The sequence below is a fragment of the Oncorhynchus keta genome, chromosome 17 (assembly GCF_023373465.1).
Source record: "Oncorhynchus keta strain PuntledgeMale-10-30-2019 chromosome 17, Oket_V2, whole genome shotgun sequence".
NCBI classification, from domain to species: Eukaryota; Metazoa; Chordata; class Actinopteri; order Salmoniformes; family Salmonidae; genus Oncorhynchus; species Oncorhynchus keta.
Window position 1 is genome coordinate 15,346,880 of NC_068437.1, and position 15,747 is coordinate 15,362,626.

The following is a 15,747-nucleotide window of genomic DNA, read 5'->3' on the forward strand; positions in this document are numbered from 1 at the left end:
TGGAGGGCAGGTAGTTTGCCCCCGGTGATGCGTTGTGCAGACCTCACTACCCTCTGGAGAGCCTTACGGTTGTGGGCGGAGCAGTTGCCGTACCTGGCGGTGATACAGCCCGACAGGATGCTCTCGATTGTGCATCTGTAGAAGTTTGTGAGTGCTTTTGGTGATAAGCCAAATTTCTTCAGCCTCCTGAGGTTGAAGAGACGCTGCTGCGCCTTCTTCACGGTGCTGTCTGTGTGGGTGGACCAATTCAGTTTGTCTGTGATGTGTACGCCGAGGAACTTAAAACTTACTACCCTCTCCACTACTGTTCCATCGATGTGGATAGGGGGGTGTTCCCTCTGCTCCTTAGTTTTGTTGACGTTGAGTGTGAGGTTATTTTCCTGACACCACACTCCGAGGGCCCTCACCTCCTCCCTGTAGGCCGTCTCGTTGTTGTTGGTAATCAAGCCTACCACTGTTGTGTCGTCCGCAAACTTGATGATTGAGTTGGAGGCGTGCGTGGCCACGCAGTCGTGGGTGAACAGGGAGTACAGGAGAGGGCTCAGAACGCACCTTTGTGGGGCCCCAGTGTTGAGGATCAGCGGGGTGGAGATGTTGTTGCCTACCCTCACCACCTGGGGGTGGCCCGTCAGGAAGTCCAGTACCCAGTTGCACAGGGTTGGGTCGAGACCCAGGGTCTTGAGCTTGATGACGAGCTTGGAGGGCACTATGGTGTTAAATGCCGAGCTGTAGTCGATGAACAGCATTCTCACATAGGTATTCCTCTTGTCCAGATGGGTTAGGGCAGTGTGCAGTGTGGTTGAGATTGCATCGTCTGTGGACCTATTTGGGCGGAAAACAACAGACTGGGATAGGGATTGATTGAATATGTCCGTAAACACACCAGCCAGCTGGTCTGCGCATGCTCTGAGGGCGAGGCTGGGGATGCCGGCTGGGCCTGCAGCCTTGCGAGGGTTGACACGTTTAAATGTTTTCCTCACGTCGTCTGTAGTGAAGGAGAGTCCGCATGTTTTAGTTGCGGGCAGTGTCAGTGCAAAAAAGTTATTTAGTCTGCCTGGGAGCGAAGACATCCTGGTCCGTGATGGTGCTGGTTCTCTTTTTGTAATCCGTGATTGACTGTAGACCCTGCCACATACCTCTTGTGTCTGAGCCGTTGAATTGAGATTCTACTTTGTCTCTATACTGACGCTTAGCTTGTTTGATTGCCTTGCGGAGGGAATAGTTACACTGTTTGTATTCGGTCATGTTTCCAGTCACCTTGCCCTGATTAAAAGCAGTGGTTCGCGCTTTCAGTTTCCGGCGAATGCTGCCATCAATCCACGGTTTCTGGTTTGGGAATGTTTTAATTGTTGCTATGGGAATGACATCTTCAACGCAGGTTCTAATGAACTCGCACACCGAATCAGCGTATTCTTCAATGTTGTCGTCTGACACAATACGGAACATATCCCAGTCCACGTGATGGAAGCAGTCTTGGAGTGTGGAATCAGATTGGTCGGACCAGCGTTGAACAGACCTCAGCGCGGGAGCTTCTTGTTTTAGTTTCTCTCTGTAGGCAGGGATCAACAAAATGGAGTCGTGGTCAGCTTTTCCGAAAGGAGGGCGGGGCAGGGCCTTATATGCGTCGCGGAAGTTGGAATAGCAATGATGCAAGGTTTTTCCCGCCCTGGTTGCGCAATCGATATGCTGATAAAATTTAGGGAGTCTTGTTTTCAGATTAGCCTTGTTAAAATCCCCAGCTACAATGAATGCAGCCTCCGGATATATGGATTCCAGTTTGCAAAGAGTCAAATAAAGTTTGTTCAGAGCCATCGATGTGTCTGCTTGGGGGGGAATATATACGGCTGTGATTATAATCGAAGAGAATTCCCTTGGTAGATAATGCGGTCTACATTTGATTGTGAGGAATTCTAAATCAGGTGAACAGAAGGACTTGAGTTCCTGTATGTTGTTTTGGCCACACCAAGTCACGTTAACCATAAAGCATACGCCCCGCCCCTCTTTCTTACCAGAAAGATGTTTGTTTCTGTCGGCGCGATGCGTGGAGAAACCAGCTGGCTGCACCGTCTCGGATAGCGTCTCCAGTGAGCCATGTTTCCGTGAAGCAAAGAACGTTACAGTCTCTGATGTCCCTCTGGAATGCTACCCTTGCTCGGATTTCATCAACCTGGTTGTCAAGAGACTGGACATTGGCGAGGAGAATGCTAGGGAGTGGTGCACGATGTGCCCGTCTCCGGAGTCTGACCAGAAGACTGCTTCGTTTTCCCCTTTTTCAAAGTCATTTTTTGGGGTCGCCGGCTGGGATCCATTCCGTTGTCCTGGGTGAAAAGGCAGAACACAGGGTCCGCTTCGCGAAAGTCATATTCTTGGTCGTACTGATGGTGAGTTGACGCTGCTCTTATGTTCAGTAGTTCTTCTCGACTGTATGTAATGAAACCTAAGATGACCTGGGGTACCAATGTAAGAAATAACACGTAAAAAAATAAAAAACTGCATAGTTTCCTAGGAACGCGAAGCGAGGCGGCCATCTCTGTCGGCGCCGGAAGTAGCTGACAACATCAGTGCCCGACCTGACAACAAAATCGCCCAACATCAGTGCCCGACCTCACTAATGCTCTTGTGGCTGAACTCAAAGTCCCCGCAGCAATGTTCCAACATCTAGTGTTATCGCAGCAAAGGGGGAACCAACTCCTTATTAATGCCCATGATTTTGTAATGAGATGTTCGACGAGCAGGTGTCGACTTGACGCAACTGTGGGAAGATTTGGAATCAACATGGGCCAGTATCCCTATGGGACGCTTTTGTAGAGTCCATGCCTCGACAAAGGTGTTCTGAGGGCAAAGGGGGTGCAATGGAATATTAGGAAGGTGTTCTTAATGTTTTTTTGCACCCAGTGTACAGCCAAACAACAAGGAACTGGCATTGCATCTGTGTCAGAGTCTCTCTACCGCTCTCTCTGAATTTGATATTAAACCATCTGTGTTCGTCATAGAATGATGGGACTAGTTTCTGTGGATGCGGACAAATTTCCAGCGTTGTGCTGGAGATATTGTAGTGATGGTGACAGGGGCATGTACAAACAGGTAACCTGGCGCGAAGGGGGAGTGGGAGCAGGCGTGACAATATCCTCCAAACACCGTCTTCAAAGATACATCAATAACAATGAGCTAATCAGTTACGATTTCACCCGGCATAAAAAAATGTGCTCTTGTTAGGACACTATTGTTCAGAGGAGCTAGCCAACAACACAGCTAACACAATAACTTCAAAGTGGAGCTGGAAAGACTGCAAACTAGCTGCCCTTCCTTTCGTTTTACCTTTTTTCAATTGACCTTTCTTTGTATATATCCATAAAAATTATGCCAGCTGATTCATTATTTTGATTGGCTGAGAAACGCTGCCTGGCATCTCTTTCTCGTCCCGACTCCCTACACGTTCATTACTATGGGACAGTTGGAGATCGAATTTGAATATTTGAAACAATGTTGCAGATGTCAGAGAGAGACTAATGTTTATACAAATCTCCGCTGTTGAAAACTAAATGTTAGTCTAAAGAAATGTGAGATAATGTCTAGATAGTGGAGATCAAGTTTATAACTTCCCTGCCTGGGCTGATGAGAACAGAGTACATAAGCATTTTAACGTCATAGATTTAGCTGGTGGTAACTTGTGGAATAGACACTGGCTGGAATGCGCTTTTAACCAATCAGCGTTCCGGATTATACCCACCCATTGATTAAATGGGTGATGAAAGTGTTATGAAGTCCTAATGTAGGTTGCCTTCAAGTAAATCATTATGTGTTTCAAACTACTAACAGGCAGGGTTGCCACACAACATACTGGCCCACAAGTTATGATTAAGGTTATCTCGTTCACCAGATACTTAAATAGCCGGGGGATGAGGTCCTGATTAAGGTGTAGCAGCAGTATAAACACCACACTTGTAACGGTTTTCTGGTGAAAGAGATGCGGACCAAAATGCAGCGTGGTTATTTTTGGACATCTTTAATAAAGATGAAAATACAACAACCGTGAAAAACCAAACCAGCCCTATCTTGTGCACACAAACACAGAGACAGGAACAATCACCCACAAGAGACCTAAAGAATATGGCTGCCTAAATATGGTTCCCAATCAGAGACAAAGATAAACACCTGCCTCTGATTGAGAACCACTCTCTCGGCAACCATAGACTTACCTAGAGTACTACTCTAACCACAACCCCAGACAAATCAAACCACATAAATCCCCATGTCACACCCTGGCCTAACCAAAATAATAACGAAAACACAGAAATACTAAGGCCAGGGCGTGACAACACTACAAAAGGTGAGTTTGGTCACCAATTAGCTGAGTCATCATGCCCTGAAAACACCTTATTGTACATGAGCATGCCTGCAGGAGAGGGAGAGAGACACGGAACACTGGCTAGCAGACCTAATCCCCTTATTAAAGCTGAGTCTGAACTTGCATTCCAAATGGCACTCTATACAGTGCACTACTTTTGACTAGACCCCTATGGGCCCTGGTCAAAAGTAATGCATTGTATAGTGAATAGCGTTCCATTTGAAATGCAGTCTGGATCTCCTCAACACAATTATACAGATGAGTTCCCACTGTTCCACTGTGCCTGAGGTTACGGTAAAGCCACTCACATGGAGTGGGCTTACGACTGCTCCTCTTCGCCTCAGCCTCTGAGAGAGGGGCTTCCCTGCTAGTATGAATGGGCAATGATAAAGTCCTCTTTTTCAATATGTCTAAGTCCTCTTCTGAAAGTATTACTTTCTTTGTCTCCCCAAGTTAGGCAAACAGAGTAGTCACATAAACATGGGGTGCATAAATATCATATCATACTAAATTTGCTTGCCAGGCTTCACGGTTCCGGATGCAGAATACATGCAAGAATATGGCAGCTGGCCGTAAGACTCACATTCTCCTATAACTACAAATATATACAACCTGAAGTATATACACTGAGTGCACAAAACATCAGGAACACCTTCCTAATATTTAGTTGCACCCTTTTCCCCCCTCAGATCAGCCTCAATTCGTTGGGGCATGGACTCTACAAAGGGTCAAAAGCATTCCACTGGGATGCTGGTCCATATACTGTACATGATTCATCAAGCCCTTCTCTGCCAAGGCAGAGTTAGAGGAAGATGTAAGTATGCATTTCACCTGTTCTCAGCGCATGTGATAAATACATTGATTAGATTGTCTGACAGAAGATATGTCACCATCTTGAGGCCTTTTCTACCTCTTTCAGGGCCGTGACAATTAAATAAATACGTGAATGTCATGCAACGTCAGACCGTCTAACACCAATATAGCTTTTGTTGAACAAGCAAATATCGCCATCAAGTTGACATACATCAATTCACTTTTATTCATTTACATTATTTCTACTGTAATATAAAGCTCCATAATGAATATCTTAATACTGCACTATGGATATCATTATATACCCTAATTGAAGTCATAAAATGACCAAGCCTAGTTCATACCCTTCGTGTGCAACACAAGAACGCTTCAGAAAATGCTGATCCTACGTTCTTGTGTAGAGCTTTTTTTGTGTAGCTGCTTGTAGTTATTTCTTGTGTACGTATGTATGGTATAAACTACGCTTTAGTCCCATGTCATCAAATGAATACCTAAATTAAAATGAAAAATTCGGAAAGATACAATATTAATCAAAATCTGCAATGCAAATGCTTTATTAAAACAACCATTCAAAAGTATGTAAGTGATTGAAAAAACAAATACATAGTTCCTCAAAGCCCAAAACGTTTAGCACCACTTTCTTAATCGTAAGAGTAGAAGCTGCTGTCGGCCTACCCTCCTTGTCATTTTTTAATTTAGGCTAAATATCTACAAAATTTAGAGGCTGCAATGGACGTGGGTCAATGATTACAATAGGGAGAGGGCATCAGATGTACAGCACATCTAGTCAATTGGTTGGGCTTCTTAGCTTATCTTCCTAATCACAGGAGAAGCTGTAGATGTCTGAATGACATTTAGAAGCTCACATTCCTAGTTACAGGAGTGGGAGCTAATAAGGGATCAAAAGACCCAGATGGAATTTTGGTGTTGACCAGCCTATAGTGGATCTTCCATCAGGAGTATAAACTAATGGTAAGCTAGTCCACTGACAGCCTGGTTCAAATATAGCAGCATTAGGGGATTCAACATGAAAACAGAAATGAACAACAAAAATAAAAATGTTGTATTGAGTTGTGGTGTCCTCCTCAGATGTAGCCTGGCAAAAGCAACTGACATGGGCTGCACGTCATCCAGGCTACCCATCAGAGGACCCAGAGGACTTGCAGGTGACCAAGCGTTTCCAGGCCTTCTGGACTCCCCAGAAGAAGTCCCGGATGCCTTTCCTCGTCTTGGATAATTTAACTGGCAAGAAGATGAAAATATGTAAGAATTTCAGATGGACAATTGTCTGAAAAAACAATAATTTATTACTTCTTTATACTTCTTTATAATTGTCAAATAAGAACATTTCCCACCAGGAATATTCACTCATAGGTGGAGAATCCACAAGCAATGTACATCTCTGGCTGGTTTGTAGTGTCTGTAAGGACAATGCTCATGTTGGACTGATCAGAATTCAAGGATGCACAATTCAACTTCAATTTCACTTCCTTTACATATTCCTATAATTATACAACTATACTTACTGGTGCCGATATCAAAAAGCACAACCAATGACCATTCAAGAGTAATCTGAGCTTGTCTTACCTTTCTGCCGGTGGCATAATGCACCCCCTCAGATTCCAAATCCTCCACATCATCACTGCATGAGTCTTCAAGGTCTGAGGTCTCACGGTCATATGGGTTGGAAACTGAGGGATTCAAGATGGCCAGTAGCTTGTGGGAAACAATGACAGGGACAATGGAAAGCATCTCCTGATCCTCAAATAAATCGTACATTTTTAAGGAGCGTTTCAAACGCTTCACCTTCCCAAGGTCAGTGTAGATGGCATCTGCCAGCTTCGATGTCATCTTAGAATTGAAACTTTTTTGCTGGCTTTCCATTTCCTCAATCAGATATTTGGCCACCTCATCTTCGAACAATCGGATCAGCTCAGTCACCAGATCACTGATCTGGATGCGCTGACGCTTGTTGGTCCTTTTGGCATAAGGCATATCTTCTTGACAAGCTTCATCAGGACTTCTTCTAATATAAGCTCCCTTATGAAGCTGGTGGAACCGGATGTCACTTGTGTCGTGGAAATTTCCTCTATTTACCAAATCATGAGAGCAAACCACAACACAAGTCAGAGTTAGTTATCAAAGTCCATCTTTAATTATATGAGCTCTATCACAACCCTGTGACTCTCAGATCAATTCAGTGTCTATCAATCAATTCTCTGAGAGCCCCACTACCTTGCAACTGAGATCCTTTAATAGCAAAGAACACACATAGTCAGACAGCATAGACATAAATCGTGCAGCTTTGTCTCCTTACTCAACCCCAGAACCATAAACCAACCCTCCATATCAACAGGCATATATCAAATTGTCATTTAGATACAACCAATTCTAAATACAACCAATCCTGGACAAGCTCACGGAGAGCATAGAATGATTCCAGACACTGCCATCCTCCTCTCCCCAATGGGAAAAGTAGGGAGTGACTGGCACACAGACACAGTGGAGCAAAAGATATGTTTACACATGATGACACCTTGACCTCTCCCCTCTCTGCGGCCCATGCAACTTAGTCTTGACATAGAACAGATACTGCAACCCTGCCACAGTATTATACAAAAATAACATTCTTGATGAGAAATAACTTACAAACATATGATGAATATAAACATCTTACCTATGTTACCAACCAATTCTGATTATTCCCCAACACTTGTTCCACAGTGGATCACTCCGGCTGTTCAATCTCAGTCTTCATGCTGCTCTGCTCAGCTTTCTTATTCAAAGATTCACGGGTTGTCATTTCATTAAACAAGGCTGTCAATTCTTTCAAGTTGAGTGTAGAGTCCAGATTTTTGGTGCCTTGAAGTTTGGATGGTGCATCCATAATTCCGCTCGTGACAAGACAGACAATGTCCTTGTGCAGCTTGGGTGCCTTGTGGCACAGTATCTTCTGTAGGGCTTCCTCTGTGCCATAGCGTTGCATCAACTTTCTATGCACAGACAGCACCAACTGAAAGATGTCTGTTGCCTTCAGGCAGACATTTGCTTCCCTCCACCTGTTAGTCACCCTCACCCACAGAGCACTGGACAGCTTGTGGTCACATCCTCAACTAGGGTCCAGCTAGCCAGTTTATCCTGGGTCCGAGGAACAATCAGAGACCGCAGCCGTGACATTTCTCGCAATGACTGTTGTCATCTCCCCGCGGCTCAAAGCTCGCCTCAGAGCATCAGGAGAGCCCATGTGCTCCTCCATCTCTCTGCAGAGGGCTCTTACAATCCTTGCATTTGAGGGCGGGAGTACGGCGTCTTGAGATCGTTGGTCTTTTCCAATGCTGAGGTAACGTCTGGGGAATCGGACATGTCCCGAAGGACAGAAACCACCATGTCCATTGCCACATCAGAGAGAGTGGTGGTTGGGGATGACACAGGTGATGCAAAGTCCTCTGAGTCAAGCTCATACCCATGAAGCAGCTTGGTGTGGAATGTAGACTGGGAGAGTCCTTGTCGGAGGTCCCTCTGACCATGATGTTTGTCTCAGAGTCATCGGGTACATGGTTCTCTTTGAGAGGTTTGATACCTGCCTCACACATCTCTTTCAGATGGATGTTCTCGGAAGACATCACTGCTTCTTGAATAGTAGGTGGTTGATTGTCTATGGTTGTAGCCATGACCATCAGAGGACAAAGCTTCGCAACCAGTTCATATTGTAGCTTAAAGTTCTGATCGGATGTCATTCATGGGTACCTCAGGGATGTCAAGGCCTTGAAATAGCATCTTCCATACCAATTTGCCCACTACACCCTCCAGTAGGCAATTAGTAGGGCTCACAGTCTCATTTCCTCTGCCACTGGTGCTGGAAGGTAACTTGTGAAGGCCATGAATGGCCTCACTTTGCGCAATACAACCCTCAACAGGCAACTCCTCCACTGCAATCGTGTACACAACCACATTGACGTCGTTGGTGTGGGGTCCAATCAAAAACTTCTTATAGGTTGTGTAGTATCCTTAAAGGCTTCTTAGAGTTACAACTCATGAGACTTAAGCACAGTTTAGTATTTAATTGTAACTTAGAATTACATTCTTTGATGCACCTGGCTTAAACTACCTGAAGCTTTCTTAATCATAGTTATATAGTCAGACATAGGAAATAGCTACGGTTAGCGGAAATCAAACCCCTGTCTTGAGTCAATACTGCCATCTATTGGTAAACATAAATATACCAGGTTACTACAGGTTGGGTCTGTGACATATTATAAAACACCCCCGCCTGTCTTTAAGTTCTGAGCTTTATCTCCAAATGTCCTATCCAAGAGACACAATACTGACTCAGATAGTGGGTCAGTGAACTCCTGGAGCTCTAGGTTGCTCTCAACTTCAAAGGGGCTGAGGCTGCAGCTGAGCTGTAATAAGAAGCCTGCAGCTCTCTCTTTGACTCCAATCTGTCATGCAGCTTTGGATATAACGCATCTGCAATCTGAGTCTGCATCTGAGTCTGTAAGCCGCTCATCCAAATTAACAGAGAAAATCATTTTCAGGCTTTTGTTGGAAGCCTCCACTTTGGTTTTCCTCAGGATGTCCCGCACAGCTTCCCTTGGGGCAGAACCAGAAGTGCAAGCATGTCCATTGGATGGTGTCTGGGTGGCAGTAAGGGATTCCTTGATCAAGAAACTCTGGAGTTCGGTGGCCACTTCCTGAGACATCTCCCTTCTGATCTTCTGAACAGCAGGTTTCAGTGTAGCTTTCTCTGAGGTCAAAGGTGTCAGAACTCTGGTCAAAGTTGAGGGGCATCTGAGATGATCACCCAGACCCTCTAAGTCATCAGAGCACCGTGGCAACTTTAAATAAAACCAAACTAATAAGGTTATGAGCCATAGCAGATGATTTTGCTGATGCTGCCTGGAGTGTCTCTGAACTAAGCTGATTGGAGGCAGCCATCTTTGTTGTTGCCCTGGTAATGATGTTACTCACAGGCTTGATGGCGTAGCTCATAAACTGGGATCTCAGGCTTTCAAAAACTCCCTTCACTCTTTCTACCTTCAGGTCTTTGTCAGTGGCAAATACACACGACTGAACAGCATGGAGAGATACAGGGAGAGGAAAGCGCAAGGGTGAAGTGTCCCCTCAAGGCGCCTCCAGGAGCGCCAACAGACACACATTGCAGTGTTTCGCTGGATGACGAAGAACAACTGGAGGAGAGATCAAGCAGCTCCTCCTCCAAAATCGGAGAGTAGGAAAGAATTCCCTCCATTTTCAGGACAGAGAAAACATCCGCAAGTGTTGAATCTACAAGGTCCTCACCTAGTGGGCTACTCCTTAAGTGGCTGACAAACACCCTTGTAGGATAATGGGAGACTGTGGTGGGAGATGGAGAGCCCTCCTCACCATTCACCAAGACTGGGAGATGACGCAACATACAAGTCCGCCAGCCCGCTCAATAATGGAGGGGAGGGAGACATCCAAAGGGGCTGGAGGTGTCACACTCCCTCCTTGGCCATTTCTGTCTTGGCTGAGGCAGATCGACGAGACCTCAGTAGCAAATTGATTCTCCCGCACAGGGCTGTTGCTCGAGTCAGGTCCAGGAACAGTTTAAATAAAGCTCACAGCCAGGGAGCAAGGAATGTCACTCATTCTGTCTAAAAGCTTGCTGGAGCCCGAGGAGGTGCTCCTGGCTGACCCCTGCCTGGGAGGCATGTCAGTGGCTGAGAGTTTCAAAGTGGTAGTCACCAGGGAGCTTCTGCTAGATGAACCCTGGCTGGAGGGGAAGCTGGTGTTGGAAGAGGAGAAACTGGCCAAGGTCTGTTTGAAGGGGATGACATGTCCATGACTAAAATGACATATCAAATCTGGGCTAGCTGAATGTGCTGTGCAGCCCACTACAGCAGATGGGGATTCATAGACATCAGTGGCAGTACATTGTATGTCCGATTGTGGCCTGGCAGACTGTGAAGAAGCAAATTGTGGCGTAGCAGAACATGGCCTAGCAGCCTGGAGGTTCTCAGTAGAGACCTGATTGGAGGCTGAGTGAGCTCGTTAGATAGGATAGGGAACTACTGCTGCTAGAGTCACATCCAGGAACATTTGAAATTGAGTTTATGGTCAGAGAGCAAGGAATGTCACTCCTACTGTCTGAAAGCTTGATGGAGCACGAGGAGGGGAGGCTGCTGGAGGGGAGGTTGGTGTTGGTCTCTTCGCTGGAGAGTAAGGAGGAGAAAGGGGCCAAGGTCAGTTTGACAGGGATGACATGCCCACGACCTACCACAGCAGATAAGGTTTCAGAGTAGTCAGTGGCAATAGGTGGTTTCGCAGATTGTGGTTTAGCAGATTTTAGTTTAGCAGGTGGTGGTTTATCAGATTGTAGTTTAGCAGATTGTGGTTTAGCAGGTGGTGGTTTAGCAGGTGGTTGCTTAGCATATTGTGGTTTACAAGGTGGTGGTTTAGCAGATTGTGGATTATCAGATGGTAGTTTAGCAGATGGTGGTTTGACAGGTGGTGGTTTGTCAGATTGGGGCCTGGCAGATTTTGGCCTAGTAGAATGTGGCCTAGCAGCCAGGAGGTTCTTAGTAGAGATCTGACTGGAGAAAGAGTGTGCTCATTCCTCACTGGACAGAGAAATGCTGCTGCAATAAGTCTGGACAGCAGTGACTGGTTCATCAATGGAGATTGGGGAGGACCCACTGTCAGGACTCTGAGTGAGACAGATCACATTGACTTTGGAGAGTAGGGAGGTACAGCTGACAGAGCCCTGGGTTGAATCTTCGTTGGTGTCTTTGCTGATAGGGAGCATACTCTCTGCAGCACTTTCTGAAGCTCTTAGCCTTTTTAGGTCAACCAAGGCAGTATAAGTATACCTTTCTTTCTTTTCTAGCAATCACTCTATATCAAATGTGTGGTCTCCATTGTTGCAACTTAATCATCTTCCTCATCTAGACTTTTTACATTTACCAAAGTAGCAAACACATATCATATCATCCAAATACAGTGGTGAGACAAAGTATATGAACCCTATTGGAATTATCTGAATGTCTGCATGAATTGGTCATAAAATTAGATTTAATCTTCATCTAAATCAGAACAACAGATTAACACATTCTGCTTAAACTAATAACACACAAATTATTGTATTTTTCTCGTCTATACTGAATACATAATTTAAACATTCACAGTGTAAGTTGAAAAAAATATTTGAACCCCTAGGCTAATGACTTCTCCAAAAGCTAATTGGAGTTAGCTAACCTGGAGTACAATCATTGAGACGAGATTAGAGATGTTGGTTAGAGCTGCCCGCCCTAAAAAGAAATCCCAAAATTTGAGTTTGCTATTCACCAGAAGCATTGCCTGATGTGAACCATGCCTCAAACAAAAGAGATCTCAGAAGACCCAATATTAAGAATTGTTGACTTGCATAAAGCTGGAAAGGGTTACAAAAGTATATCTAAAAGCCTTGATGTTCATCACTCCACGGTTAGACAAATTGTATATAAATGGAGTTCAGCACTGACGCTACTCTCCCTAGGAGTGGCCGTCCTGCAAAGATGACTTCAAGAGCACAGCACAGAATGCTCAATGAGGTTAAGAAGAATCTGTGTTGGCTGAAGACTTAAAGAAATCTCTGGAACATCCTAACATCTCTGTTGACGAGTCTACGATACGTAAAACACTAAACAAGAATGGTGTTCATGAGAGGACACCACAGAAGAAGCCACCGACTGTCCAAATAAAAACATTGCTGCACGTTTGAAGTTCACAAAAGAGCATCTGGATGTTCCAGATTCTGTGAAGAGATGAAACTAAAGTTGAGTTGTTTGAAAGGAACACACAACATTGTGTGGAGAAAAAAAAGCAACGCACACCAATATCAAAACCTCATCCCAACTTTAAAGTATGGTAAAGGGAGCATCATATCATGGTTTGGTGCTGCTTTGCTGCCTCATGGTCTGGACAGCTAGCTATCATCGATGGGAAAATTAATTGCCAAGTTAATCAAGACATTTTGCAGGAGAATGTAAGGCTGTTCGCCAATTGAAGCTCAACAGAAGTTGGGTGATGCAACAGGACAACGACCCAAAACACCCAAGTAAATCAACAACAGAATGGCTGCAACAGAAGAACCTATGCCTTCTGGAGTGGCCCAGTCAGAGTAGGGGACCTCAACCCGATTGAGATTCTGTGGCAGGGCCTCAAGAGAGCGGTTCACACCAGACATCCAAAGAATATTGCTAAACTTAAACAGTTTTGTAAAAAGGAATGGTATAAAATTCCTCCTGACCCTTGCGCAGGTCTGATCTGCAACTACAGAAAACGATGAGTTGATTGCTGCCAAAGTAGGGTCAACAATTTATTAAAACCAAGGGTTCACAAACTCAGCAAAAAAAGAAATGTCCTCTCACTGTCAACTGTGTTTATTATCAGCAAACTTAACATGTGCAAATAATTGTATGATCATACAAGATTGAACAACTGAGACATCTTCTTAAGGCGAGGGGAACCCCTCGACAACATCCGCTGAAATGGCAGAGCGAGAAATTCTAAAATATTTTTCAGAAATATTTAACTTTCATACATTCACAAGTGCAAAACACCAAATTAAAGCTTAACTTCTTGTTAATCTACCCATCGTGTCGGATTTCAAAAAGGCTTTACAGTGAAAGCAGACCATACGATTATGTTAGGTCAGCACCTCGTCACAGAAAAAAATTCAGCCATTTTCCAGCCAAAGCGAGGAGTCACAAAAAGCAGAAATAAGAGCAAATTAATCACTAACCTTTGATGATCTTCATCAGATGGCATTCATAGGACTTCATGTTACACAATACATGTATGTTTTGTTCGATAAAGTTCATATTTATAACCAAAAATCTCAGTTTACATTGGCACGTTATGTTCAGTAATGTTGTGCCTCGAAAACATTCGGCGAATTTGCAGAGAGCCACATCAATTTACAGAAATACTCATCATAAACGTTGATGAAAGATACAGGTGTTATGCACAATTAAATATATATTTCTCCTTCATGCAACTGCTGTGTCAGATTTCAAAAAAGCTTTACGGAAAAAGCACACCATGCAATAATCTGAGTACAGCGCTGTCACGGTGCTGACTTTTGCCCGATACCTGCAGCAAAAGCCTTTACCCCGTCCTCTGGCTGGGCAGAGTACTTTAGGATTTTAGTTACTTCGGTGTAACAAGGGCCTAGCCGTGCGGCCCTTCCAACCCTTCTATTTATTTGTAATGGCCCTTCGCGCGAGTTGGATTTGTTCCTTCGTTCACGTTGTCACTCCCTTTTTTTCCCGGTCTAGTATGGGGCCATGGATAAAAGTACTCTTCTAGTATTCTAAGTTTATAGATTCTTCCTATACTCCCTTACCTTGTGTCTTCTTTTCTTATATATCAATACCTAATAATTAATCTTCTGTTAGTTATTAGGCTCGTCAGCTTGTAGTCTCTTGGAAACGAGTATTGTTATATGTTTTGACTCTCCTAAAAATATATTATTGTCCACACAATGAAATATTCTTTAGTGCAATCACTTTTAACCTATAACCAGGGTCACTTTCTGTTCAGTGAGAGTGTCAACGGCGTTTGCTCTCCAGATCGTTACTCTGGCCTAGTTTTCAAAGTTTCAAGCTTTTATTAAGTCACTCTGTTTTTTGTCTTATACACGTTATTACAATTCAATGGTTATACAGTTTCTCAATACAACAATAATGCTCAATCAATCCTTAAAGACTTATGCTATGCCGGATACTTATTGCTAGACAGCTTATTAAGCACTTCTCAATATAAACCCTTATATAAAACTTAAACACAATTACCTTAATTATGATTCAGCTCCTTCAGTCACCTTCCCGTAATTGGTTTCTCAGCAATATTAATTTTATCTAATCAATTATTACTTCCAGATTCCAATTCGTTATACGGGGGGCGGCAGGGTAGCCTAGTGGTTAGAGCGTTGGACTAGTAACCGGAAGTTCAAACCCTCGAGCTGACAAGGTACAAATCTGTCGCTCTGGCCCTGAACAGGCAGTTAACCCACTGTTCCTAGGGCGTCATTGAAAATAAGAATTTGTTCTTAACTGACTTGCCTGGTTAAATAAAGGTAAAATAAAATATAAACACTAAATGCCTTCTACCATGTAGCCGGTTTTTAACTTTTGACCGTTTGAGGTATTTGACCTTTCTTGACCCTGTATTAATTCTGGTGCTGATCCCCCAAGGAAAGACCACCTTTATTGAGAGATGGGTAATGCAATTCTTATGTATTCCCTCCGTCAAGCAGGTTCCTCTGTCCTTTCTCTGGATAAGCTTTTCTTCAGAAATAAATATGTTTTAAGGCAAAACCATCCGTCAAACTTATAGTCAAAGTTAATCCTGGACAAATGGAGTATGGCAAAAAGTAATTTACCTGTGATGATTCTCAATATGAAGTATCTCGCATATTGTAGCGAGGATCACAAGTTTCTCATGATCCCCCTTTATATACCTTTTACTGGGAAAGTGACTGTGGCTGTTACAGTTCCTACACAGCACTAATATCTGTCAAAGCTTTGCTGGTGTGCTCTTGTCAGTTGATCACTCTAGGCTTA

At 44.0% G+C, this 15,747-nt stretch overlaps 1 protein-coding gene across 7 annotated transcripts in view; it reads left to right on the forward strand.

The window, feature by feature from the left end:
* The window catches only part of LOC118396117 (uncharacterized), a 200,934-nt gene that overhangs the window by 26,560 nt on the left and 158,627 nt on the right, over positions 1-15,747 (forward strand). For 2 of the 7 annotated variants that reach the window (XM_052465547.1, XM_052465548.1), the window contains exon 1: positions 6,410-6,424. The exons of 4 other annotated variants lie outside the window; for them this stretch is intronic. Coding sequence is in view for 1 of the 3 variants with exons in the window: in XM_052465553.1 (XP_052321513.1) it covers positions 6,423-6,424 (2 nt within the window). In the remaining 2 variants the exon portion in view is untranslated. Of the gene's footprint in view, positions 1-5,037; positions 5,163-6,250; positions 6,425-15,747 lie in introns of those variants that run through there. One more of the 7 variants, XM_052465553.1, reaches the window with a different exon arrangement.